General features: G+C 45.4%; 1 protein-coding gene across 1 annotated transcript in view; it reads right to left on the bottom strand.

The window, feature by feature from the left end:
* The window catches only part of PIGG (phosphatidylinositol glycan anchor biosynthesis class G (EMM blood group)), an 809,046-nt gene that overhangs the window by 225,695 nt on the left and 556,281 nt on the right, over positions 1 to 27,070 (bottom strand). The window contains exon 10 of the mRNA XM_078676334.1: positions 14,613 to 14,804. Within this exon, the coding sequence (XP_078532460.1) occupies positions 14,613 to 14,804 (192 nt within the window). The remainder of the gene's footprint in view (positions 1 to 14,612; positions 14,805 to 27,070) is intronic.

The following is a 27,070-nucleotide window of genomic DNA, read 5'->3' as shown; positions in this document are numbered from 1 at the left end:
GTGAGGAGAGCGGGAGCGTCCCCAAGGCGACCCGGTGGCTCGGTCCGTGCTCCGGCGGCCAGTGCGGTGCGACCTAGCAGCGGGAGCGGGAGTCTCTGGGGCCTGAGGCCGGGCCTGGGAAACTGAAGCGGAGTCTCTCCGCTTGGGACCGGGGTGCGCTTCCCTGCTTTCCCCCCCCATTGAACTTTTCAATACTGAACTGCTCCTTTCGGCCCGCATTTCGGAGGGGGGACTAGGATCGGGTCACGGGCGGTTGCCCGGCAGCGTTGGCAGGCTCTGGAGCGGCCCTTTCGGCAGCTGTGGCCTCCAGGCCCCGCAATAGAGAAGGCCCTGCCCTTGGTCGTCGGGCCCGGCCCGCTGGCCTTTACCGGGAGGCTCATTCTAGTGCTGTTGCCCCCGGCAGTTGCTGCCCTGAATAGATTACCTGGTCTAGCTTGCGAGGCCCATGACAGACACTGGTCCCGTCGTGCACACGGCTCGCCACTGCCCCTAAGAGTATAAGACTCCTTCTGTGTAGTTCGCTAGGGCCAAGCATTGTGGTGCGATTGTGGGAAGGTGAGCAATGTAACATTTCTGGAGCGAGATTGGTGTCCGCATAGACCTGACTGTATTAACGTCGACTTCGGATGGGGCAAGATGGCGACAGGCAGGAATAGGAAGGATAAACCCCCGAAACACGTGCCTGCGCCACTGGTGGGTCAATCCGCCCAGAGATCTGCTGAGAAGTCGCAGCAGCCTGGGGACGACGACGTGCCAGCCACCAAGGCCTTCATGGTGGAGTTGTTTTCGGCCATCAAGGAAGACATCTCGAAGCTGCGCTCTCAGTTAGCCTCTGACCTGTGGGAAGTGCGGCGCGATGTAGATGCGATAGGGGAGAGAGTGGTGACGCTTGAGGAGCATGACCTGGAGACGGCGGGCGACATACATCGACTCCAGCAGGATGTGATTCGGCTGACTGAGCAGAATTTAGACCTCCAGGCGCAAGCTGAAGACTTGGAGAACAGATTGCGCCGCAATAATATACGGATTCGGGCGGTGCCTTGGAAAGGTGAGGGGTCTGACCTTCGTGAATATGTGGGAGCCCTCTTCCGACAGATTCTGGATGAGGAGGGCCTGCAGGACATTCAATTGGACAGAGTTCACCGGGTGGGCCTGCCGAGGGGGCCCAAAGCTTATAAGGTGGCGGTCTACTGGTATTACACCCCGGCGCGCGTCTGAGCTTGGGACGTCACTAAATCAGGTCTCTGCTGGAGGGGGTGTGGGCTAACAGGGACATTGGCACACTTGTTATGGCACTGCCCAAAGCTGGGGAGGTACTGCCCCACGATTTTGGATGAGCTGGATAAGGCGTTTCAGATTACATTCCCCCGACTACCGGAGCATACTTTGCTGGGGCTTCCCCATTCCAAGTTCTTCCCTCTGCGCTCGCTGAAGGGTAGACAGATTGCACTGGCGCTGTTGGCTGCGAGACAGTTGTTGCTGGCAAACTGGGGCTCCCAGTCGGTACCTGATCCCCGAGACTGGTTTCAGAGGCTATGGCATATTTTAGCAATGGAAAGGCTCTCGTTGGGGATAGATAGGAAAGGCTCGGAATATGCTAAATTGTGGGGCCTGTTCCTGCATCTTCTGTCCAAAGACCTGCAAGAAGTAACTTGCCCAAAATACCTGCAGATCCTACAGCTCATCCCCTTAGAATCGGATAGAGCTAACCCAGGGGTTTGAACTTTCCCTTAGAGCTTTGATAGACTTTTGTAGCAATTCTACAGTTTAGGCTGACGCAGAGAGGGGTGTGTGTGGGTGTGTGTGGGTAGGTGATGCGGGCGGTAGGGGGGGGAGGGTGTTTGTTGTTTCATTTGTTCAGTTTTTGAAAAGGCGGTGGCCACAGCACAGGTGGGGCGATTACTTCAGGTTCATAGCATTTCGCGGGGCCGACCTCTGGGTTGTAGGCCCAGACACTGTGTTGATGCACTGTGTTTACGCCCTGCTGGCAAGTTGATGTAGGCAGCCGGGCTGCGTACCGTATTCCTTCCCGCAAAATACAAATGATTGACTCAAAACAACCCAACTAGCCGTCGATCCTGCACTAACTGAACCTCTAATATTCAAAACGCATTCCAGAACTCCCCTTTCTTATGTGTTCAGCGCAGCCTGAAGCCAAATCACACTTCTTCCTCCCTTAAGAATATATAAAAACTCAGCTATTTATCATATGTTAATATAATAAACAAACCAGTATAAACTCAAACTAAATAGTAAATACATTTTGACAACTAATTTGGTTACAATATCTTCAAAACATTTACAACATTTTGCACTGATTATTTGCAGATGACAACAGCTCACTGTGAGAGAAATAACTATTTGTTTATAACAAAGTCCTTAAGATAAGAGGTAACTTTATCTGTTACTCATTCTTCTGTCAACTTTATCTTTGTCAGCTTGACTGGGATTCATCATGTTCAAATGGAGTACCTTGAATTTTAATAACATTTACAGCCCTGTTCATATTCCAAACTCTGCAATCCTCAGTTTTGATGGACTTCTTAAAAACGTTGATCACTCTTTCATTTTGAGTGAATTTGGACCACTGAGCACACCCTGATGGTTCTCCTATTTTCACTATATCTCCAACATGTCTTGTAATGTCTTTTACCTTTCTAGTTTTGTCAAAGTATTCATTCCCTTTCCGCTGTGACTCAATTTCTTTTTCCCGCCATTCACTTGCACCATTGAATTTACCTCCTAGTCCCATACCATGCAGCTTGGACATAAACTCGTACTAGGAGAGCGACCTTTGAACAATTCAATAGGTGACTTTTGGGGTGTGGAGTGTGGAGACATACAATAAGCGGTTATACGTTCTTGTAACTCTCTATTCCAGTCCATGTTATTCACCTTTGCTAATTGCATGTTCTCCTTCAAGGTTTTGTTCATGCTTTCCACAACTCCATTTGTTTCTGGATGATATATGGATCCTCTCTTGTGTTCAACACCACATTTAACAAGGACATTTTTAAACTCATCAGAGCAGAATTAGGGTCCATTATCAGTTAATAGTGATTTAGGAAAGCTCTCTAGTTTGAAAACTTCCCTTAAAAGCCTTACCATACTGAATAATGATATATCTAGGACACAGCTAACTTCTACCAACCGAGAATAAAGAACCAGTAAAACAATAATGTAAGGAGTTAGGTGTTCACCTCTCAGTGGGCCATCTATATCTACAGCTACCTTCTCCCATGGATGCTTGACAACCTTCTGCATACCATTTTGGAATTTGCCTAGTGATTAGATCCTCATCACTATTGTAGCATTCAATACAATCACGCACACATTTCTTGAACTCGGTATCCAGACTAGGCCACCAAAAGTTAAAACGCAATATTTCCTTGGTATTAACTATTCCTGAGTGACCATTGTGTGCCAATGAGATGCATTTGCTTCTTAACACAATTGGAGAGATAAGCCTAGAGGAATGCCCTTGTCAACTGCCAATTTATCTCACACCATAGACCATGGTTTGTTAAGACCACTAATTTTATTCTTTATTATAGCATCTGATACTTCACATAAGCTTCTGTCTTTACCAAGTTCAGTTAACCACTCTTCTTCGGAGATGACACCCAGAGTGACCTCATACACGCGGACAGTCTTCTCTAACAATCCATCATCTACTTCCTCATCACCCTCATCTGTTTTACTTCTGATTAGTCATGAAAGACAATCTACAGAATAATTTATGGCCCCTGATATGTAATCCACAGCAAAGCTGAAATCTTGTAAAGCAATTTTCCACCTCTGTATTCTAGCCGAAATTGCATCCAATCCTTTTTTTTTTATATAAATACCTCCTATAAAGGTTTATGATCTGACCGAACCTCAAAGTAGGTACCTCAAACACAATTCTGAATGTATTTAAGGCCCAGTAAATACCAAGAGTTTCTTGTTCTATTACAGAGTAATTCTTTTCAGATTGTTTTAAACCTCTGGAAGCACATGTAATCAATTCCTCAATCCCTTTTCTCTTTTTATTAGACTGCCCTCAAGCCTTTCAAGCTAGCATCAGTCACAATGATTGCTCATCCCCAGAAATATATGCTTTTAAGCTTGCGGCATTTTTAAGATTGTTTCTTAACTCAACCTCATTTTTGCATTCACCAATTCATACAAACTCAACTTTTTTTTACCTAAAAGAGATCTTAAATTAACAGTTTTCTTTGGATAATTGTGAACAAATTTGTTATAAAATTCTGTCATTCCAAAAAATTATACTACTCTTTCTTATTTTTGCTTTCTTCCAGTCGCATTATGGTAGTCACCTATTATTTTTTCGGTAAAGTACCATTACCTGAAATAAGGTTACCAAGATAATCCCTTCTGCATGCAAACATTTCATTTTCTTACTTTTAGGGTGAAATTTAACAGACCCTTTCATCATATTCCTTTTTATCTTTACAATAAATCTTAAATATATAAGCCCCCACCAGTGTTACGCAAGCTGTCAGATCCTGTGAGGGCAAATCTAATTCTACTTGATGATATGCCGAAGTCTTATTAAGCGTGGTAAAAACATTAGCCCCATCAAAGTTGTCATCAGCTCTTCAATATTTGCAAGTGGACATTTCCCACCACTACCTTGTGATTAAGAGCCCTTATATCAACACATAGTCGAATGTCCCCATTCTTTTTTGTGCAATAACAAAGGGTGCTAACCACTCCGTAGCCTACACCGATTCAACTACTTCCAAATCACTAGCTTCTAAATTTCATTCCTCACTTTCTCTTGCATGTTGATTGGAATGCGTTGTAATTTGGCCACAACAGTAACTGCAGATCTCTTTAACTTTATATGTTCTTTATAACCCTACAAACATCCTAATTTCTTCTGACACAACTGCTGAAACTCTTCCACAAAGTTTGAGGGGAGGTGTTGACTTTCTTGTGTAATGACCTGAGGATTCAAGTTGGGATATAATTTGATACAAACTATTATTGGTGACACCATCGAGCCAAGTTGTTACCTTTAAGGGAGACATAAATCTTCATGTCACGTTGTAACCATCCATTGATTTTAATGTTCAATCAGGCTCCTAGGATAAACATACTTTCTATATACTTTATTTTTTTGACGAAAAGAACAATCTATTAACTGTGGAATTTAAGTCGCAGTCTTGAAGTTAATGGCGTTTTCTTCTTTTCCCAGGTTCTTCGGAGTTCCTCTTCACCAGTACCCTCGACAAAAGTAAAGAATCAGGTAAGTGACTGCCCTTGTTTCTCCTTAAATGGTTGGGTTAGTGGCGTGATTTCTTTTCTGTCTCATAGACAACAGTGCTTGGTAACAAAACAAAAAGGATAAAGAAAGAAATTTAAAAAACACAAAGCTTCTAGATAGCCCCTAATGATAGAGTGCGGTTGGCCTTCTCGGTTCTAATCTCTTTTTTCTCTTTTAGTTTTCTTTCTCTCTTCCCCTTTTCTATACTTAATTCTCCTTTCACCGTGCTCCCCTCTTTCCTTTCTCACTCTTTATGTATTTTCCGTTTTTTCTCTTTGTCACTTCTGGTTCCTAACTAGGAACCAAGTACGCACCTAATGGAGCCAGGTCCCTCCTGGGATGCGGCGGGGCTCTGGACTCCACCGGCAGGTAGGAGGCTCCGCTTCCGCCTCTGCTATTCAGTCGGGTTGTAGGATCCCGTAGAAGTCAGCTCCCAGCTCACTCTGCTCTCAGTGGCTTTACCAACTCTGTCATCTTCTCTCTGCTCACGCTGGCTTCCTCCTTCGTCTTTGCGCACCTGGATACACTATCCATCGTCCTTTTGTTCTTCCGGGTCGGGCGTACAGACACGACTCCTCCCCTCTGCCTGACTTCTGGGGCAGGCAAGTAAGAAGGAGCCGGCCGGCGTTTCGGAACCTTCAGGTCGGTGACACACATGTATGACAACCAAGTTCCATTTTGCTATAAAATAATCAACCGTCTCAATGGAGATCCCTCCATATCCACTAGGATGGAGATCCACTGCACACAAATAAGTTTAATTTCCAAACTTTTCATCAAACAGCTTTTTTGGTATTATGTACAAATGAGAGCAGGAACGAAATTTCATTCACAGCTCCACACTATTGATTTTTACTATAGCAGATGGATGTTCAGGTTTAGAATTGCAATACAGTCCCTTTACAGAAGCTATTTCATCTACTTGAAAAATTAGGTCTTGCACAACTTCATTTACCACTTGTCCCTTGTCTCTCTTTCATTTAGTTCTGCAACACCTTCCAAAGTAACCTTTCTTGCCACGTTAATTATATATGACATGTAGGGCAGGTCAGTCGCTGTCACTGGCCTTGTACCCTTGCCTACAACATCTAAAGCACTCTCCTCCAAATGTACTCTTTTCATATTTGTATCGCTAATACTCTCGTTAATTATACACACAAAGTCTCAACAGTTTTTATCTTTGTCCCATCTTGCTTCAGATTATTCAATTCCTCCACACATTTCAAATAATGTTCCACTCTCTTTGCAATTAGTATGACTCCATCAGGGGGGTAGGGGGTCATCCTTCAGTCATAACTTCTCCCTGATTTCTCACTGCAACACTTTAATACCAGTTGATCTCTGATCCTCTCATCTTTTGCTCCCACCAAATTTACACATGGCTGCCAAGTTCTTCAAACTGGTTACATTATTCCTCCACAGTTTCTGTGCTACCTTATTCTAAAGTGGATGTTATCTTTCCATTATAGTACTTACATGAGGCATGTAATGGTGATCAAGCTTTTCTATACAAATCTCATTTCACTTAAATCCCTTGCATCATCTGCACTCAGTTCTGAAAGTGTCGCCAAAACCTTTGGACCCTCTCCTCCTAAGCAGTGTAATAACAAATATTTTCATTCTGCACTAAAATTTGTGCCGCAAACTCTTGTATATTTTATAAAAAATCTTTTTCAAGTTATTCCACTTTATTGGTGGAATCCCCGGATTGCTTAAAAAAACTGAGGAGGTGTAATGTTCTGCATCTTTCTTGTCTAACCTAGATTACCTATTCCAGTTATATTATATATCTTAAAATATCTCCACTACTGCAAGCCACACACAAAAGAACATTAATTACACCAATTACTCATAGACTAGAAGAATTGCGTAAAATCCTCTTGTGGAGCCACTTGTTCGTTGAAATCAATCTATGTATATTCATCTCCAAAGAGTGTTTAAGTGTACCTGTCACCATCAATACCATGTGGTTTATAACAGGCAGTCAAAGTAACAGGTGTGCTTGTCATCGTAATTCAGATATACTTTTGATGCAGCTCCAAATGGACAGAAAAAACTCAATTACCAGCTTCACGTGTGCCTGTCACCGTGATAGTTAGGGATAGACAGGTACGTCCGTCACCGCAATTTAACCCAATCAGCATTTACAAACGAAGTGACAGCTGGGAGAAAACAAGACCACAATAGAAGTCTTCCCAATATTCCAAAGTGGCCAACAGTGTCGCTTTATTTTCAAGGCCTCTGAGCGCGTTAGGGTTGTTCTGTCGATGCGCTGGTTCAACTCAAGTGAGAACTCCAAGATAGCCACAACATACAGGACGCGCTCTAGTTGCTAGCATCAACAAGTGCACAATGCCAATCCAATTCAAAAAGCTTTATTCACAGATAAATGTCATAAAAGCAAAATGCAACTAATAAAAGCTCATTTTTAATTACAAAAATTCCAGTGCAGTATTTTTTTAAAAATACAATAAAAAAATATTAAAATATACATCAAACTTACACTTAGTTAAGATCAGATTAAACAGCTAGCATAATGCAGTAGATAAAAATATTGGATTGTCCTAGGTAAAAATACAATAGGTCATTAAGAATACACATTAGTTTAGAAGAGTAAACTACGGACATGGATGCCCGGCACCAATAGAGCAATTGGTTAGGAGAGATCTTGATCTTATGCACGATTCAACCCCACCATGTCTCATCAACACTTGGCTAATCCCTGCGAACACCTGCTTTATCAATACCGCTCACCACCTGGATCAGCAAATTCGATTAATCCTCTTCATGGATATCTCCAGGCTGTTAATATTGGCACACTGCGCTGCGATGGATTCCTACAGGATTCTACATTACAACCACCGTGTCTTGACAGCTCTCTCTGTGCATCAAGCAAGTCACCAAAAGCAGTGATAAAATCATGTACAAACGTCAAGAAGTTCAAGTATGAAGTGCAGAGATTTATTATAAACTCCCCAGCCAGCTGCCTTTCCTGCACTAATTGAACCACCGGTATTCAAACCACATTCCAGAACTCCCCTTTGTTATGTGTTCAGTTCAAGCTAAAGCCACGACATCACAAAGGCCACTTTGATGTGTTCTAGATTAAAACCTATTGAGGGTCTCGAACTTTCGATATGGACTGATTGAGTCATTTGGTAATCTGACCAGAGGTCCTTGTTACAGGTCTAGAACAGTGCTCAATTTGAGCCAGCGGTTGACATTGGGGTGCACCAGCACTTACTTTTGGGGACTGGCACATATTTCGCTACAGCAGACAGTTTCCGAGGCCAACAGAGGGAAAAACAAACAAAACAAAACGATGGAGGAAAAGAAGCACAGGCAATTTGTCATCAAGGGAGAAAGAAGACACTTTTAAGAATGAGATAACTGGCAGCGAATTAAAGAGGCCTGAGGTGGATTTGGGTCTGTGCACCCTTGCTCACTGCGCTCTTACATTTTATTGGGCCAGCCGTAGGTGTCTGAGCAGCGCTTTGAGCGCGGCACCTTTTATTTTTCAAAGAAAGTACTGGTCTGGAATATTTATTTATATTAGACTGTGGTCTTAATTATGACTAGTGTTAGCCAAGACTTTTGAATCTAATAAAATTATATGATACTTTACTTACTTATAGGGGGATTTCAGCGAGCCCTTTTCATCCATTGGTTTGCCCTTGTGTCATTCACCTTTTTCTTACTCCCACTACAGCATACAGGATGCAGCAGGGATCATACCACTTCAGACACTGGCTAACTTCACTGAGTAATGGCATCCTGCCCTTTCACAAGAAGCACATCCACACTCAAGGCAGTTCATTTAATTGCTAAGGACTACTATAATGACATGCTTTATGAGAGCAAAAAATATTTTTGCTTTAACTCAAGGTTTTTATTTTTGGATTGATGAGGGCCTGGCAGCTTCATAAACAAAGTTTTGCAAAACCCATTATAAAACAGACATTCACAAAGGTAAAGGGCTGATGAACAACGAAATTACTAGTGGCTTTGCAAATGCTTGTTTTTTTTAATGTGTTTTATCTTTAGGTGTGGTCGGCCAGTCCAAGATACTAAGAGCACAGAAGAAAGCAGTCCATCCAGCTGAAGGGACCACAATCAGGATAAACCAGACATCATCATATAAGTCTATTGGGCTCACCGAAAAGTGCTATTGGCAGCACCCATGATAAGGCTTTGACACTCAAGAAACAGGTAGGAGGGACCGAGTAGGTATACGGGGTCCACGGAGACAGGGACTAAGAGGTCACTCAGCATCAACCATAGACAGCACAGAAGTAGGTCTATCAGGTGCACCCAGAATCAGTGATAAAGACACCCATGAAAACTTAATACACAACAGAAGTAGGTGTATGGGGTTCATTTCGGCACCAAAACACCAATTTTATTGCTGATCTGTGCCACTAGGAGGAAGAGGGAGCATTTCAAAAAGTCACAGCAAATAGTGGGCACAGGAGAGGGGTGGAGGGGACCCCCTGCCGAGATACCACAAAACACGCAAAATCATACAATTTTGTTAGTTGATGTAAAAAGAGAGGTGCAAGGTAATTTTTGTAAAGCAGACTCGAAGTCCTCAATAGCTTTAAGTATTTATTGAAGTAATGAATACCTGCAGGTGATGCTCCCTTTCCAGCCAGCCATCAAGTGACTGAGAAAGGAACACTCAACATATTCTGTAAGGAGTGTTCCAATACAGAACATAATTACACCATGTACATTTAAAGATTCATAACAGATTACAAAACAACCTCTTCCCTTTACACACAAAAAGGAACATTGATTGGATGAACTTATAAGAACCCAAACCTAAAATAACTGATGGTATCGGCAAAAAAAAAGAAAATGTTCTAATAAAGAAAAACATAAATTACAAACATAATCCCTCAATTACCTGGGTGGATACCTGTTCCTAAAACACATTGTTCTATCTCCTAGAACTCTCCCACTCACAACATCCACATAATCCATCAGCATATAACCACTACAACCTTCTATCACACTCCTTTTTTGTCAATAGAACCATTCCCTCGCATCTTCTCATACAAAGCCACCCTGCGCCTATTCCACATTTCCCCATTTTCCAAAAAAACATACAGTTCATGCACTTCTTTCATCCAAAAAGGTCCACAAAACTTAATACAACTCCCATCAAACCTCCCACTTTTGACTGTGACCAAATTACCAGGTTTCAAATTTTCATACACACCACCCCCTTGCGGAACATTGGTCAGATCCTCATTTCCATCAACAATCCTTCCATCCATGCAGGAGACATTTTAGTGTTGGCATCATGTCCCCTCATCACTTTAAATGGAATTTCTTTAGTGGCACCATTTTCTCTGGTGCGATACGCCCATGCTAGCTCTTCCCCCATCTTTTTAGCATTTCCTCTATTCACAAAAGCCATTTGCACAACCCCCTTATTCAAGCGGTTTTCCCTCTCAACATCACCATTGCCTTGTGGGTTGTATAATGATGTGCAAGAATGACTTATACCACAAGCCTCTAAAAACAACTTAATTTCCCTAGAAGTCAACGGCGTACCATTATCGGTTATCAACTTGACTGGGGGCCCTTCTTCTCTGAACACATCTTCCAAGATTTCAATGGTTTTCTTGATTGTGATTTCGCACATAAACTTGACCACCAACCACTTTGAGTGCACGTCAACCATAACGAAGGCAAACCTAGTCAGAAGTCAAAAACCTCATTGTACCAATAAAGTCCATGCAAACAGTGTGCCATAGTTCCCCAGGATTTGGGATTTCACCCATGAGAGATTGATTATTATTTTTTTACCTTTTCTCTCCTTTTTTGCAATCTACACACACCATCACCCAACCAGTAACAGCTTGATCCACTCCTGGCCACTAATAGTTCTCACATAGCCCCCTTTTAGTAAGTGTTTGACCTAAATGGCCTTCATGCGCCAACTTAATCAACTCAACACGAACACCTTGGGGAGGAACAAATTTGTCCCTTCTAGAAAACAGACTTTCACCACAAAAAGTATTCAGCAGTCCACACTGCCACTAATGCCTCTCTCCCAACCACCGAAAAGTTTCTTTAAGTACTGGTGAGAGAACGTGAAGCAAAAGCTACAGTGAGTTCACCCTCTTTGTGCATTTGTGAAAATACCACCCCTAAACCCACAGCACCTGCATCTACTGTAAGAATTGACAACAATCTTTTGTCAAAAGGAGTCAATAATTTAGCATTGCATATTTCTTGTTTGATGTTCTGAAAAGTCTTCTCTTTGTCTTCAGACCACTCAAAAACACAACCTTTCCTCAAAAGTTTCTTTAAGTGCTCGGTTTGTTCTGCAATATTCCTCACAAATTTCCTATAATATTCCACTAGACCAAGGAATGACCTAAGTTGATCTTTGTCCTGCGGTGATTTGACTATCCTTATTGCCCTCAACAGATCTTTCTTTGGTTTTAACACCAGCCGAAGACGATGTATACCCCAGATATTCTACTTTTTCAACACAAAACTTGCATTTCTCTTAATTAAGAGACAGACCAGCATCAGCCATCTTATCTTAAACTCTTTTTAGGATCATGTTGTGACCAGAAATCGACTCCCCAAAAATAAGATCATCATCTTGAAAGTACACTACTCCATCGATGTCCTTGAGAACTTGGCCCATCATATGCTGGAATACACTGGCCGCTGAAGAAAGTCCAAAAGGCATCCTTGTGAATTGATAAACACCTTCCGTAGTGATAAAGGCTGTGAGGCTTTTCAAGTCTAGATGAAGTTTTATCTGATGATACGCACTTTTTAAATCTAATTTAGAAAGGTACTTTGCACCCTTCAGAGACAACACCAACTCCCCTATATTTGGAAGTGGAAAATTATCAGTAATAATGTTTTGATTTACAGTGCGCAAGTCTACACATAAGTGAAAACTGCCATCAGGTTTGCCCCTAACTACAACGGGAGGAATCTAACTTGAAAATTCAACAGGTTCAATGATTCCCTGAGAGACCATTTCCTTTAAAATATGCTTAACTTCTTGTCGAGCCACAATGGGAACTTTCCTAACTTTGTGTTGAATAGGTATAGCACCTGGTTTTACCAATATTTTATGCACATAGTTCTTCAATAAACCAATCTCATCAGAAAACACTTTACATGCTCCGTTTACTATGTCCTCTGTGCTCATCTCTCCTACCACTAACACTTGATTGGGTGCACGTGGATTTATAATGATCCCTAGATCATATTGATGTTGCCACCATAAAATAGGAGGACCTGATTTCATAATACAAACTTTTCCATTGACTGTTCTCCTTTGAAAGTTTATTTCTGAGGTCATGTGACCTTCAATATCTATTTTTTCTCCCTGTTAACCTACTGGATGGATATCTTTTGGTGAGAGTTTCACATTCGGTCAAAACTTTTTAAACATATTTTCAAGTAATATCGTATATAAGGATCCAGAATCCACCATTAGTTAATCTGAAATATTCTCTATAATTAACGTTGCCTTGGGTCTAGATCTCCTAGACAAATTTTCCTCACCATCCACACAATGTACTATCTGTTACTATTTTCTCGGAAATATCTTCTTGTATCAAAGCTACATTTGTACTGTTATTGGATCCACACATGCGCGCAAAATGTCCTTTGCGACCACATCGCCTACACTGTTTTCCTACAGCATAACAATTCTTAAAGTCTGCGGTATGAAAACTGCTCCCACACCTGAAACATACTCTGCTTTGCTGCTTAGTATTGTTATCTAAAACTTTAGCAGGTGTAGTAATATTACCTCATTTGATGTAGGAATTTCTTTATTTCTTTCCCGCCTAACTTCCCTGCATTCACCACTGCCACTCCTTCACTTTCAATACACAACACTTCCCCTTCAACCTTTCTTTTTTGATTTCTCTCATAAAATGCTCAGATTGTTCAACTACTTTGGCGATCTCTATAGCATCATGTAAAGATTGATTTTTGCAGCCCAAAGTCTCTCTTGTATTTTCTTATTTTTACACTGCACAATGAGTTGGTCACGAGTCATCTCTTCTCTCATAACACTAAATTGACATTTGACAGATAATTCCCTTAATCTAGACACAAATTGGTCTACTGTCTCATCCATTTTTTGTGGCTGGCTATAAAACTTATACCTAGACATTACTATGTTATTTTCTTTGGCAAACCTTCCCTCCAACCTAACTTTATCTTCAAGATATACATTAGCAATTTGTTGTCTATTACCACTTGTGGCAACTGGTAACTATTAAAATATATGCTGTCCCTCCTTTCCTAGAGTACTTAACAATAAAGCTTTCTTTCGTGAATTACTAAAACCACCACCATCTAATGCTTCAATATAATTTTCAAAAACTTCAATCCATTCTTCTCACTCAATAGACGGAATACCAGCTTGTGCCAGAAACAATGGTGGTGGAATTATTGCAGCTTCCATGACCGCTGTGATATATGATAATTAAAACCCCAAAAAATGAATTTGGCAAGTTACAGTGTATTCATTTGTGGACGATTATAACACAGGTGGGGCGAAGTACTCGAGGGCGAAGTACAGGAAGAAGACAGCTGAAAAACCCTCATTCTTGTAGAGTGCCTAAATACAAGGAAAGACGTATCACTTACAAAATGAGCAGTGGAAGGACACAAGTAATGCATTCTTGCCTTAGGGGAGGGACAAACACATGAAGAGGAAGGAAGCTTGCAACATCTGACCGATAAGAAGCAAGAAAACGGCAGCAGCAATAATGCTAACTAATTTATGGGTGGCCTCTAAGCCCACTGTCAGGGGCGACCTTAGGCATGTGCAAGCTGTGCACCTGCACAGGGCCACCAAACCCCAGGGGCCACCACACCAATATATATCCTTAATATAATAATCCTCTGAGGATGGATACATATTTGTGTGGCGGCCCCTGGCAGGGATTTGGCGGCCTCCGGCTCTGTTCCACTTCCAAACACCCTGACCCCCCACCGCCCCGCCAGCACCCCCTACCTACGCTCCCTGCCCAGGGCCACCATGAGCCTAGAGCCACCCCTGCCACTGTTATAAAGCAAAAGAGCTTGCAAGCAACAGCACATACACTGTCTTGGGCGAGACCTAAAAAGGGTTCCAGTCATAAACCAGCAGAGAAGATGACATGATAGACATCTTCAGAAATGTGATTTTAAAGGATCCCCATGCTCAACCTTAAAACAATCCCTGGCTTATGTAGCAGTCTTATGGTTCAATAATACTTTACAATGAAGAAACACGAAGCAGAGTTAAAATTCAGTAAAAACCTTTCGACAAAGAAAATTAAATAAGTGCTAGTCAACTTACTTGGATATATCTCGGCTGTCACGTTGCCACGGAAATACCACATTTCCAGTGGCTGCCCGGTAACTGTAAACTCCCAGGAGACCAAGTGCCATGGCTATTTTTGAAACAAGTGAGCATCTTCTCTGCACAAGAACAAAGATCATTGCCAAGGACAGAGCAGTCAGCAACGAGAGTTCAGCTTTATGTTCGGAGCTGTAAAAAATAAAATACAAATATTGATGTTTTCACAATTGCGCATTTCTATAGGCATAAGGAGAATGTGTCGGTGAAATATTTGAAGACAGCTTTTTAACTACTTTCTAGAAAGTGAACTTAATATGCTCTAATTAGGCAACACAAAATCTTTTTGATGAAGCATTCGTCTTGAACACGTTCTTTAAAAATAGTTCTCTTTTCTCACCACATGCTGAATGCTCTATTTTTGTCTCACATTGATGAACTCATAGTACTGAGCCCTACAGCCTATAATAGAACAAATTAAAAGGGTTGCACAGCAGCAGCATAAAACAACCAACCAGCTTTGTTCTAAAATAGACCAGCGCACATCCACGGGGGCGGGATGTACTGCAGCATCCATCCCCAGGTTATCCTCTAGGAGTTCAGATTGAAAATGAGCAATAAAGATACCTTTGGGTATTTTTTCCTGGAACATTTGCATTTTGTAACAAGAACTTAGTGCCACTAATGCTTGTGTACAAGGGAAAGGGATAGTAAAATTCTATGTCATGTATGCAGGCATTTGCTGGCTTTATATAGTAAACCTCATATAATTACACACATGTATATATTGCATTGAGGCATGACCAGGAAGCTAAATGAGGAGGAATGTTTTAGAGCGTCAAAGTAAACCAAAATAGATTAATTTCTTTTAGATTCATATAATATTGATATCACTGCTGCTTTTTATTCATTTTAAATATGTCCACCATTTTTTTATTTGAAATATACACAAATTCAGCCCTCTAAATCATTATTTTGTGACTTAACCGGCAAATCCAATTTATTATTGGCATACAATGCCATTAATGTTCTATCCTACACGTTCGTTCTTGAATGCCACAAGAATGCTAATTTGTACACTTTGAGTTTAGCAATAGCATTATTTGCGTCATATGATGTAATCACATCAGTGACAACGTAGGACCACATACTGACACAAACATCCTTGCCCCATAAACAGCAGCAAAACGGGTGGTCAATGCACAAGTAAACGTGTTTAAAATGATAATATGTTGTTGTGACATGTCATGTTTTATTTTCCCTCTAAAAATTATGTATCGGGAGGGAAGACAAAGGAAAAACATCATTGCGATTAATGGGACTGACCTACAGATTTATTATTCGGCTTTAACCTCAGAAATATTATTTTTTTTGTGTCTTTTATAAAGCGCGCAGCTACCCCAACGGGGTTTCCCGGCGCTAAGTGATTGCGGATCTCAAAAAAGGACCAGAGATGGGTGGTTAACGGCAAAACAGGAAGGTTTTCAGAGCGCGGCGAAATTCTTGTTCGGTTTTGCTCATGCGTGGTTTAACAGGCAGCCTGTTCCACCGCTGGGCCGCGCCTAGTTCAAAAGTTTTTCCTCCAGAGCGAGATTTTTTGAATCTCGGAATGACCAATAGGCCTTTGGAATTGGAGCGTAATGAGCGTGAATTACAGTAAGGACGAAGAATTGATCTGAGGTGAACAGATCCATTACCCTGGGTGGAGCGGTAGGCGAGTGTCATTGCCTTGAATTCGATGCGTTTGTTCATGGGGAGCCAATGTAAGTCATGAAGGTAGGAAGAAATGGGGTGTCTCCGCAATTTAAACCACAAGATGCATTCATTATTTGATATAATGCACCATTAGTTGGTGCTCAATTGCTGACAAATTCGGATCCTGGCTCTTTAATCTTTTGTTTAGATGACAAGTGCTACAAACTACTCACAGGATATGAGCTTAAATAAATCTGTCTCCTTTGCAATGTATGCTTTTTGTTAATTATTTTTTTTTAATCGCACTCTTTCATAAATACGGTCTCACAACAAATTAGGTGATCATGGGTTATATTTTATTATAAATAAATAGCAGCTGGCATAACTTGAAGTACAGATAGCGCCACAAAAAAGGAAAAATGATCAAAACTAAGATGGAAGGTGGGTAAAAGCTAGGGATTGTTAAGCGAAAGGTTAAGACGCCATTTGTGTCATCTCAAGCATCTACACGACCCTATAGCCTCAAACTAGTGAAGGTGCAATGGGACCAATTAGACCTTAGAGCTGTTCTGCATGACTTTACATTGTAAGAACTCTCTACAATCAGTTTTGTCAAACTTGGGGAATAGGGATGCAAAATCATTCTACTGGCAGAAAACCTGTGAAAATGGTAATGGGCTTTGTTTCAGATGTAGGCTACCATTACTTCGCAGGACATCCATCAGCACTGATAACATGACAGCAGTTGCTTAAGGGGTCATTAATCACAATTAAGTTTTATCTCTATTCCTTTACAGGGGGTTGCTTTAAAAATGAATAAATGCATCCAACCTAAAAATATATATGTATGTGTTTAATTACATTTACATAAATATACATATACACAAACATATGTCACAATGTATGGTTATATATATTACCTACGGGTGGTTGCCAGTAGGTAGTTATAGTTAGGACTTTGTTTTTATTCAAAAAGTGTTTTTTCTTTTGCCAATATCTTTGGCGCCATTTGACGAATCTTTGCAAAATTTTCAAAACTAATGGTTCGCTCAGGTCAGCTCCTGTCTTGAACGTTTTGGGGTGATTGCTCGAGCGGGGGCCGAGAAAAAGAGGGGGGTCCCAAAACACGTTTTCTCCATGTTAATTTCCATAGGAAACTTTAGACAAAGCTACAGCCCAAACTGCTGAATGTTATTACACCAAATTTGGCCATAAGGTAGGTCTTGGTTCAGAAAGCATTTTTTTTTAAAGGTGTAAATCCGTTCATTAGTTCCTGAGAAATTCAAAAATAAAAAAATATCGATATCTGGTGAACACGGTGGATCCGCAAACCCTCCCGATCACGAGCTTCATTTTGATTGGCTGTCAACACTCCAAACCAAGAAGTGTTGGCAGTCATCTTGTGATTTTGTAAAACCGAGTCACAAGAAAAAAGGAAATAAAATAGTTTAAAAAAAAAAAAGAAAAGAAAAGGGGGCAGGGTAGAAACACCCTGACCCCCTAGTCCTGGAGGACCCCCAGGGCCCAAAAAATATATTTTTTGGCTGGATTGGGTGCGCAAATCTTGCAGAAAAATTACCAAAAAAACAAAGCGTGGTGTCCTGCGCTTCATTTTAATGAGCCACCGGGTGGGCCAGGTCCCAGGGGCATTTCTATATGTTTATGCAGGGGCCCTGCGGAGGCGTCAGCTCCCCAGGGCTATACTTATTTAAATGAGGGGGGCTCGTGGACCCCTGCAGACCGCCATCTCCCCGGGGCTTTATTTAACAAATTCGGGGGGCACGTGGCCCCCCCGCAGCCCCAGGGACTACCACCTTCCGGGGGCACTGCCTAAAATAAAGTAGTGGGGGGCTCGAGCCCCCTCCACACGCCCAGGGAACCACCACGCCCCGAGGCACTAATTAAAAGAAGCTGACGGTCCTTTGCGGACCCCCGGCCGGGGGACCTCCACCTCCCCGGGGCTTTGGATACATTTGGAGCAAGGGAGCAAGGCCCCACGGCCCCCCCTGGAACCCTCCTTGGCCCTGGGGACCGCTACCCCCAGGGCGGGCTCCAGCAATGTGCCGGGGTGCCCACCCCGGGACAATGCAGTTGGCAGTGGCAGGGCGGGAGCACTGCTCCCACTCTAACATTGCAAACTACTGCTTTGCTTTATGGAAGCGGAGGAAGAAACCTAGTGGCAGTCTCCCTCATTTGAGGTTATTAAAGATGGTACTTTTATATTACAGCTTCAGTGCCAATTTCTTCTTTGTTGGTTTAAAAGGACCAAGTGTCAGTGAGACCCCTGAGATGGTTTCTATTTTCTTCAGGCCCGGTCGCACCTGATCTTCTTCAGCACTCCGGGCAGAAGTGGTATAGGCGGAAAGGCGTACAACAGACCGCAACTCTACTCGCAACGAAAAGCGTCACCGAGCGAGTGCCGTCTTGGAAATTCCAACGCGCAGAACTGCTGACATTGCGCGTTCTCTTCGGTGGTGAATAGATCTAACCAAGGCTCTCCCCACTGCTGAAAGAGACCTTGCACCCCCTCCGAGTGAAGACGCCATTCGTGATCCATCATGCACCTGCGGTTGAGTTTGTCCGCTCTGGCGTTCAGTGAACCTGCCAGGTGTTGAACCACCAAGGAAATGCCCTGATGTTCCAGCCAGGTCCAGAGGCGCAGAGCCTCCTGACCTAGGGTCCATGACCCCACCGCCCTGTTTCTTGCAGTACCACATGGCAGTGGTGTTGTCCGTGAACACCTGCACTACTCTCCCCTTGACAGAGGGAAGGAATGCCTTCAGTGCAAGCCGGATCGCCCGAAGCTCCAGAAGGTTGATAGGGAGCCGGTACTCCGCCGGAGACCAGAGGCCTCTGATCTCCATCTCTCCCATGTGGCCGTCTCTTCCCAGGAGGGACCCATCCGTCACCATGGTGTGCTCCGGTTGGGGAAGGGAGAGGGATCTGCCATTGACTCAATGCCTGTTTGTGAGCCTCGACTGCAATTGTCTTGCAGTGCCCTCTGAGATCTCGATGGACTCGGATAGGTTCCCCTGATGCTACACCCACTGGAACTTCAGGTCACACTACAGAGCCAGCATACGCCATCTGGCATGATCGACCAGCAGGATGCAGGAAGCCATGAGGCCCATCAGCCTCAGGGTCAGCCTGACCAAAACCCAGGATAGAGGCCCGAAAATCGTAATCAGAGCCTGGATATCCTGGACTAGTCTTTCAGGAGGATAGACCCGAAAGAGCATTGTATCCAGAACCGCTCCGATGAAGAGGAGCCTCTGAGAGGGAATCATGTGCGACTTCGGCACATTGATGAAGAACCCCAGCAGAAGCAGGTCGGCCGTAGTCTGGAGGTGGGAAACGACTGCCTGTGGCGATCCTGCCTTCAACAGCCAGTCGTCGAGATAGGGGAAGACTGGAATCCCTGATCTGCGCAGATGAGCGGCAACCACCGCCATCACTTTCGTGAACAACTGAGGGGCGCTGGTAAGGCCAAACGGGAGCAGGGTAAACTGAAAGTGCTCATGGCCTACCGTAAACCACAGGTAACGCCGGTGGGCCGGCAGGACGGGAATATGGGAATATGCGTCCTGCACATCCAACACTACCATCGCGTCTCCAGGGTCGATGGCAGACAAGACCTGAGCCAGAGTTAAGATCTTGAACTTCTCCTTCTGGAGGAAGCGATTGACGTTCGGAGATCTAAGATAGGACGCAGGCCCTTGTCCTTCTTGGGCACCAGAAAGTAGTGGGAGTAACAACCACAACCTACTTCTGGGGCAGGAACACGCTCGATGCCCCTCTTGGCCAAGAGGTCCACAACTTCCTCTTGAAGAAGTGCCAAGTGATCCCCTGACATGCGGTGGTACTGGGGTGGCATGGCTGGAGGGGTAGTCTCGAAGGGAAGGGAGTAGCCCCTTTGGACTATGTGTAAAACCCACCTGTCCATAGTGATGGTGCGCCAGTGGGGGAGGTGATGGCAATCCTTCCGCCCACTGGCGTTTGATGCGCCTGAAAAAACAGACTAGGAAGGTTTGGTGGCAGTGGTGGCCGGGGTGGAGGTGGACTGAGCTGTCCGCAGGCCCCCTGACCCGTCTCTGCTGGTCCCACATCCATGGCTGCGCTGAGACTGTTGCTGCTGCGGCCTGTGGCTCTGAAGCGAATGTGTTGGGGCGCCCCTTCCGTGGCCGCGAAAAGCAGACGGCGGAGGAGGGCGAGTGGCCGAAAGGCCCAAAGACTTGGCAGCAGCCCGCGAGTCCTTGAAACGCTCCAACGCACTGTCTGCCTTGTTGCCAAAAAGGCAAATGGCTTCGAAGGGCATGTCCATCAGGGTGTTCTGGACATCCCCGAGAAGCCAGTAGCCCTCAGCCAGGCCTGGCGGAGGAGCACCACTGTCATGGAATTCGCCCTACCCGGTGAGTCGGCGGTGTCAAGGCCACATCGTATTCTGAACTTTACCGCATCTCTCCCTTCAGCAATAGCTTTTGAGAGTACTGTCTGGGCCTCCTCCAGACACTGAGGCAGCACCTGCGCCACCGTATCCCACAAAGAGTGGGAATAACGGCCCAAGAGGCATGTGGTGTTCACAGACTGCACCCCCGAACTGGCGTTAGAAAAAATGTTCTTCCTAAACTGTTCCAGTCTCTTGGATTCCCTATCCGGAGGTGCGGTGGGGAAGGCACTTTGTGGCGCAGAGGCTTGGACTACCAAGCTCTCAGGGGTGGGGTGTTGGGAGAGAAAAAGAGGGTCACCCAGGGCCGGGCGATGGCCACGTTCCTATCCACAGGAGCCCCTGTGTTCGGCCTGGACTAGGTGCCCAAAAGAGCGTCCGAAAGGCATCATTAAAGGGCAGCAGTGGCTCCACAGTGGTAGCTGCCCGCTGAAGCACTTCTGTCAGGAGGTAAGCCCTGACGGCCACTTTTAGGAAGTTTGAGGAGGAGAGCCTCTGCCGCCCTACATAACACCACTGCTAACTCGCACCCTCCTCTGTAGCCCCGGTAGGAGGAGTTAGCATGCCAAGGTCAGGAGTCGTGTCAAGACTGCTTGCTTCCCCCTATTCCTCAACCCAGTCTGGGTCAAACTCACACTGTGCTGTGAGAGGGTCCAAAGACCCCTCCCAGTTCTCCCCTTCCTCCGAAGGCTGTGGAACAGGCCAAAAATACGGAGGCTGGTGGACATAGGGGTACAAAGGCCCCATTGGCGCCGGAATCGGAAACGAGCGACGTCGTTCCGGCACCGTATCCACTTCAGGGTTGAAACAGGGGATATCGTTGTCCGGGGGCACGGGCGACGTTGGGAGCGCTGCTGGTGGGGTAGACATCGGTGGTGTCACTAGGTCAACCGGCGTCGGATCCCTGGGGGCCCTGCGGCACCGGAGCCGACAGCGATGCCAGAACCAAAGCCGCCGACAGTGAAGGGCGAGGACCCCCATTCGGGCCTGCGGGGCCCGAAGGCACATCAGCGGGGCCCGACGGCCCAAAGAGGCGGCAATAGCTGACAGAAAGTCCTGCAGCTGGGCCGGAGTCGCATATGGACTCGGGAAGGGCAGGTAGGCCGACGGCGACACTGTAGGCTCCGCCGGAGCCGCGGGGGAGGCACCACCACACCCTCAGCCGCAACGGGCAAGGGGAAGTCGTGAGCGATGATGCTTCTTCGACTTCTTGTGAAGCTTCGCCTTACCTGATCACGAGTGTGAAGACTTCGATCCCAAAGAACAATGGTGGTGGCTCCGCGACTGGTCCCTCGACCTCCCGCGGGACCGGGACCTTGAGCGGCGTGGAGCTGACTGCCAGAATTCAAGCAACTTTCGGGAACGCTCCCGCAAAGTCTTCTGCGCCATGGCCCAGCAGTCGGGGCACGACTTGGGGTCGTGGTCGCGCCCCAGGCAGTAGAGACACACGTGGTGCGGGTCTGTCACCGACATAATTCGATTTCAGTCCCCACAGGACTTGAAACCGGGCATCCCTACAGCACCAGGAGATCGACTCGAAAAGAAGAGACAAAAAATGCCTCGAAAAACTCAGTCAAAAAGTGACTGGGTGTACCGCTCCCTCTGGATCTGCGCTTGCTGCCGTAGAAAAATAAAGAACTGACATCAGCGCGCGAGGGCGGCGTCTAAGTAGCTGCTGCGACGTCATCTCGGCGACCACAACGCCAACGACGGACGCTCAGTCGCACGAAGCACCTTCCGACGCGCAGGGGTACTGCTGAAGAAAACGTTCTGGATCTAGTCTGACGCCTGAGGGTAATTCTAAGGTAAGGAATCTATCACTGTGTTTCTTTCAGATCTGGTTAGCAGGGGGAAAGTGTGCAGAGCCCTAAAAGCCAACAAAACCCGGTTGAGAAAACAGGAGGATGAAGGAAAAACGTTTGGGGATAACCCTACAGAAAGGGCAAAGTCCAACAGAGAGAAAATCTGTGTAATTTACTTTTTTGTTGGGCGGAGATAGCAACGGTTAATTTAAAATTTGTAGGTTGCCGGCATACAGCTGTGTCAGGCCAGCTCTTATACTCCCAAATAACCCTGTACGTAGTGTCTTAAGATAGGTTTGGGCAGAAGAGTGAAGAAAATTATATGTAGTATACACATCTCAATCTGATCTCACTCAGTGACTAAATGAGGAACGTGACATTCTGGTATAACCAGTAAGTAGCAAAGTGGGATTTGGTTGAGTAATACTATGTTCCATATCTGGAATTACAAAACCTCCCCTTTCAAACCAGAGGGTGAGTAAATCCTATTTGATTCTGGGTTACTTTCCATCGCAGAGCAATAGTAGCAGTTGGTCTAGTAAAAAATATTTGTTTAGTTTGATGGGAATGTTGGTGAAAAAGTATGTTTTTAATGTTGGAAGGATCTTTAATTATGCTAATACATTCTGCCATTTAGAGTGGAAGTCTGATTCATCTATCAATCTGTGATTCTAGTTTCACAAGGGCCAGCCACAGTTATTTGTCACCCTGTCTCAGTGAATTAGAATAAATAAGTATCCGAGAAAGGTTGTGTATCACCTGAGTGAGTTTTATGATTCTACCTTTAAGCTTATTGTGGTGAGAGGTGTGTGTCCAACTGCCAAACAAGATGGGAACATAACAACAATTGCTCCATTCTCTGCAACTCAACCCCCCTTTTCTTTTAAACAAGACAAATTGGCTCTCAGGTGCTCCTGATGCTTCCACCTACCTCCCGAGAGTGACAGGAGACCAGCCAGTCTGTGCAGCCATGCTGGGAAGGAAGTGTAACTGTGACTGATGCCCAGAGGCCTGAGTTTAGGTCCTGATTGAGCGTGCTGCGAGGGACCATGCCACCTGTCTAGGGTGGTGTCCACAAATGCTATGCTGCCCTGGGTCATGATACTCACTCTGCAGCACTGAAATGGAATGCAGCATCTAAATGGGGAGTTGGGGGATCACCCACCCCCATGATAAGTAGACCTGGAACAACAGTGGCACATACTGCCTCTAAAGGTGAAGCGCAGCATATCATGGCATCCACGAAATGGCGCTGCTGAAGCAATTTTACCATAAAAAGGGTGAGGCCTGTGCTTCCAATCCATGAATGGCACCACTACCCTAATATGACTGACAGACGCCCTTGGTATTACCCCAACTGTAAGTAATGAAGACCGAACATTTTATGAAACGTCTTATAACTCTTATGGTCCATTAACAGAGCTAATTTATTCTCAGCAAAGAACCTGCTGGCAGCCAGAGGCATAACAACACAGCTATAATCTAGCAGGGGCCTCCCCAGGCTGTCCTGCATATAAGATCACATGACATGGGTGCCACATCAGTATTTATATGACCTGGGCAGCTCTCATGGCATGATGGGCAAGCATGAGCCTAAACAGGGCAAACTAAACTTTCATCAGGACAGCAGCATGAGCAAGAGAGCTGGGTCCAGATAACAACTGCCCTCCCACGGGAAGATAGGGTGCAGATGGCATGACAGACATAGACCTTAAAACCATATTGAAGGAGATTAAGTCAAGTCTCCACCCCATCGACTCTAAAATTGATCAACTAAATGCCTGCCTGGATATAATGAAGGACTGCTCAAATAAACACAGATATATGAGGTAGAGTGCATAGTATTTGACATGGAAAATGACAACTTACCGTTACAAAAGTTAGTACAATGTTTAGAAATGGAATGAAATAAGAATAGTGCCAAAAATGAATATCTTGAGGCGTGCTTACACAGGAACTATGTACACATAACGGGCTTCCCTGAAACAGCAGATTTGGGCAAGCAAGAGATTTTCATCAAAACACTACTTAGAGATGTTTTGGGCATAGCCAACTTCTCCAACCATTGCTTTTTCAGAGAGCACACAGAGCCTCAAGCCCAAACCATCTCTGGGGGCGCCAGTAGAACCTGTAATAGCTTGTCTCCTAAATTAGCATGACAGGGATACCACTCTGTGTTTTGCAAGGGAAAAGGCCAATTGCAGTTTTAAGGCTCCTCCATATCCCTGTACCTTTACTTGACACTAATAGTGCAATAGGCCAGAAGAGCATTCACAAACTTTAGAAAGCTCCAGCAAGTGCAGGATATTAAATATGCAATGATGTATCTGGTGTGCTTCTATATTCAGCATGCGGATCATGTTGTCATCTGAAAGACCCAGAACGATGGTAAAAAAGACACTGTGAAGAAAAAGGAAAATGGAAGCTGACAAGATGCTGCTCCCTCAGACACTGACTAGGATAGTGATGAAGGGGCATGGGAGCCCCGAGGAGGCCACTGTGCATGAAACTTTGTGCTGAATTGAATACACACATTGAGTGCTCTAGGACAGTGGTTCCCAAACTTTTGACTCCTGAGGACCCCCACTGAGTCATCACTTCAGCCGGGGACCCCCAAGCAATTTGTATGAATTACATTTCAAACATTAAAACAGTAATTCGAAAACAATAAACACACGTGTGCACACAAAACAAATACTTGAATTACTAAGGATGTTAGTATTTTATATTGAAAGAATTTGCAAAAAACGGGAAGGTTAGTGATGCATCTCCGTGACTAACTTTTAAATGGTTGGTTTTAAATTCGCAGTACAAGGCACCTGCCAGAGCCAGACTGGAAACCCAAAGCAGCCCTGGTAAATGTTTTAAGACGAGCCTGACCACTACAAAAGGGGCTTTGGGAGGCTCTCCCCTCAAGAAAATTTAGGAAACAAAGGTGCATTCTACAACAAATTTATCATTGAATTGTATCAGCTTTTAAAGAATAGTAAATAATGACCTTACTATGCACCAGGATACGACAAGCTTTGTTGGGGTTCTTCAATGATTCCCTTATTATCACACTCCAACAGTGCCTCTCATTTCACCATCAATCAATCAATCACGGCATTTATAGAGCGCACTACTCACCCAAAGGGTCTCAAGGCGCTAGGGAGGGGGGGTCCGCTACTGCTCGAACAGCCAGGTCTTGAGTTGCTTCCTGAAGGCAAGGTGGTCCTGGGTCCGGCGGAGGTGGGTCGGGAGGGAGTTCCATGTCTTGGCGGCGAGGTAGGAGAAGGACCGTCCTCCTGTGGTGGCTCTTCGGATGCGGGGGACGGCGGCGAGGGCGTGGCCGGTCGATCGAAGCTGGCGTTTGGGAGCGTAGAAGTTGAGGCGGCTGTTGAGGTATCCCGGGCCTTGGTTGTGTAGGGCTTTGTGTGCGTGGGTGAGGAGTCGGAAGGTGATTCTCTTGTTGACCGGGAGCCAGTGCAGGTCTCTCAGGTGTCCGGAGATGTGGCTGCGCCGGGGGATGTCCAGGATGAGACGTGCTGAGGCGTTCTGGATCCGCTGGAGTCTCTTCTGGAGTTTGGCGGTGGTTCCGGCGTAAAGGGAGTTGCCGTAGTCCAGACGGCTGGTGACGAGGGCCTGGGTGGCATGCGCAAGATGTTGAAGCACGACGAGGAGACGGCGTTGACTTGTCTGGTCATGGAGAGGGAGGAGTCCAGGATGAAGCCCAGGTTGCGTGCGTGGTCTGTGGGTTGGGGTGCGTTGCCCAGGGCGGGGGGCCACCAGGAGTCGTCCCAGGCGGAGGGTGAGGATCCTAGGATGAGGACTTCCGTCTTGTCCGAGTTCAGTTTCAGGCGGCTGTTCTTCATCCATTCGGCTACCTCTATCATCCCTTCGTGTAGGTTGTCTCTGGCGGTGGCGGGGTCGTTGGTGAGGGAGAGGATCAGCTGGGTGTCGTCGGCGTAGGAGATGATGTTGAGGTTGTGCTGGCGTGCGATGTCAGCGAGGGGGCCCATGTAGACATTGAAGAGGGTTGGACTGAGCGAGGAGCCTTGAGGGACGCCGCAGATGACTTCGGTGGCTTCCGATCTGAACGGAGGGAGGCGGACTCTCTGTGTTCTCCCGGCGAGGAAGGAGATGATCCACTCCAGTGCCTTATCCTGGACTCCGACGTTGCTGAGGCGCTGTACTAGGGTACGGTGGCAGATAGTGTCGAAGACCGCGGAGAGGTCTAGGAGGATGAGGGCCGCTGTTTCTCCGTTGTCGAGCAGGGCACGGATGTCATCGGTGGCTGCGATCAGGGCGGTCTCGGTGCTGTGGTTTGCCCGGAAGCCAGACTGCGAGGGGTCGAGGGATCCGTTCGTCTCGAGGAAGGCGGCAAGCTGCTTGTTGACGGTCTTCTCGATGACTTTTGCAGGAAACGGGAGCAGCGAGATGGGGCAGTAGTTCTTGAGGTCGGTGGGGTCGGCTGAAGGCTTCTTGAGTAGGGCGCTGAGTTCGGCGTGCTTCCAGCTCTCCGGGAAGGTAGCGGT

This window comes from Lissotriton helveticus, chromosome 2_1 (assembly GCF_964261635.1).
Source record: "Lissotriton helveticus chromosome 2_1, aLisHel1.1, whole genome shotgun sequence".
Classification (NCBI taxonomy): Eukaryota; Metazoa; Chordata; class Amphibia; order Caudata; family Salamandridae; genus Lissotriton; species Lissotriton helveticus.
The sequence above is the reverse complement of the archived record's forward strand: the minus strand, read 5'-3'. Positions and strand labels throughout refer to the sequence as shown.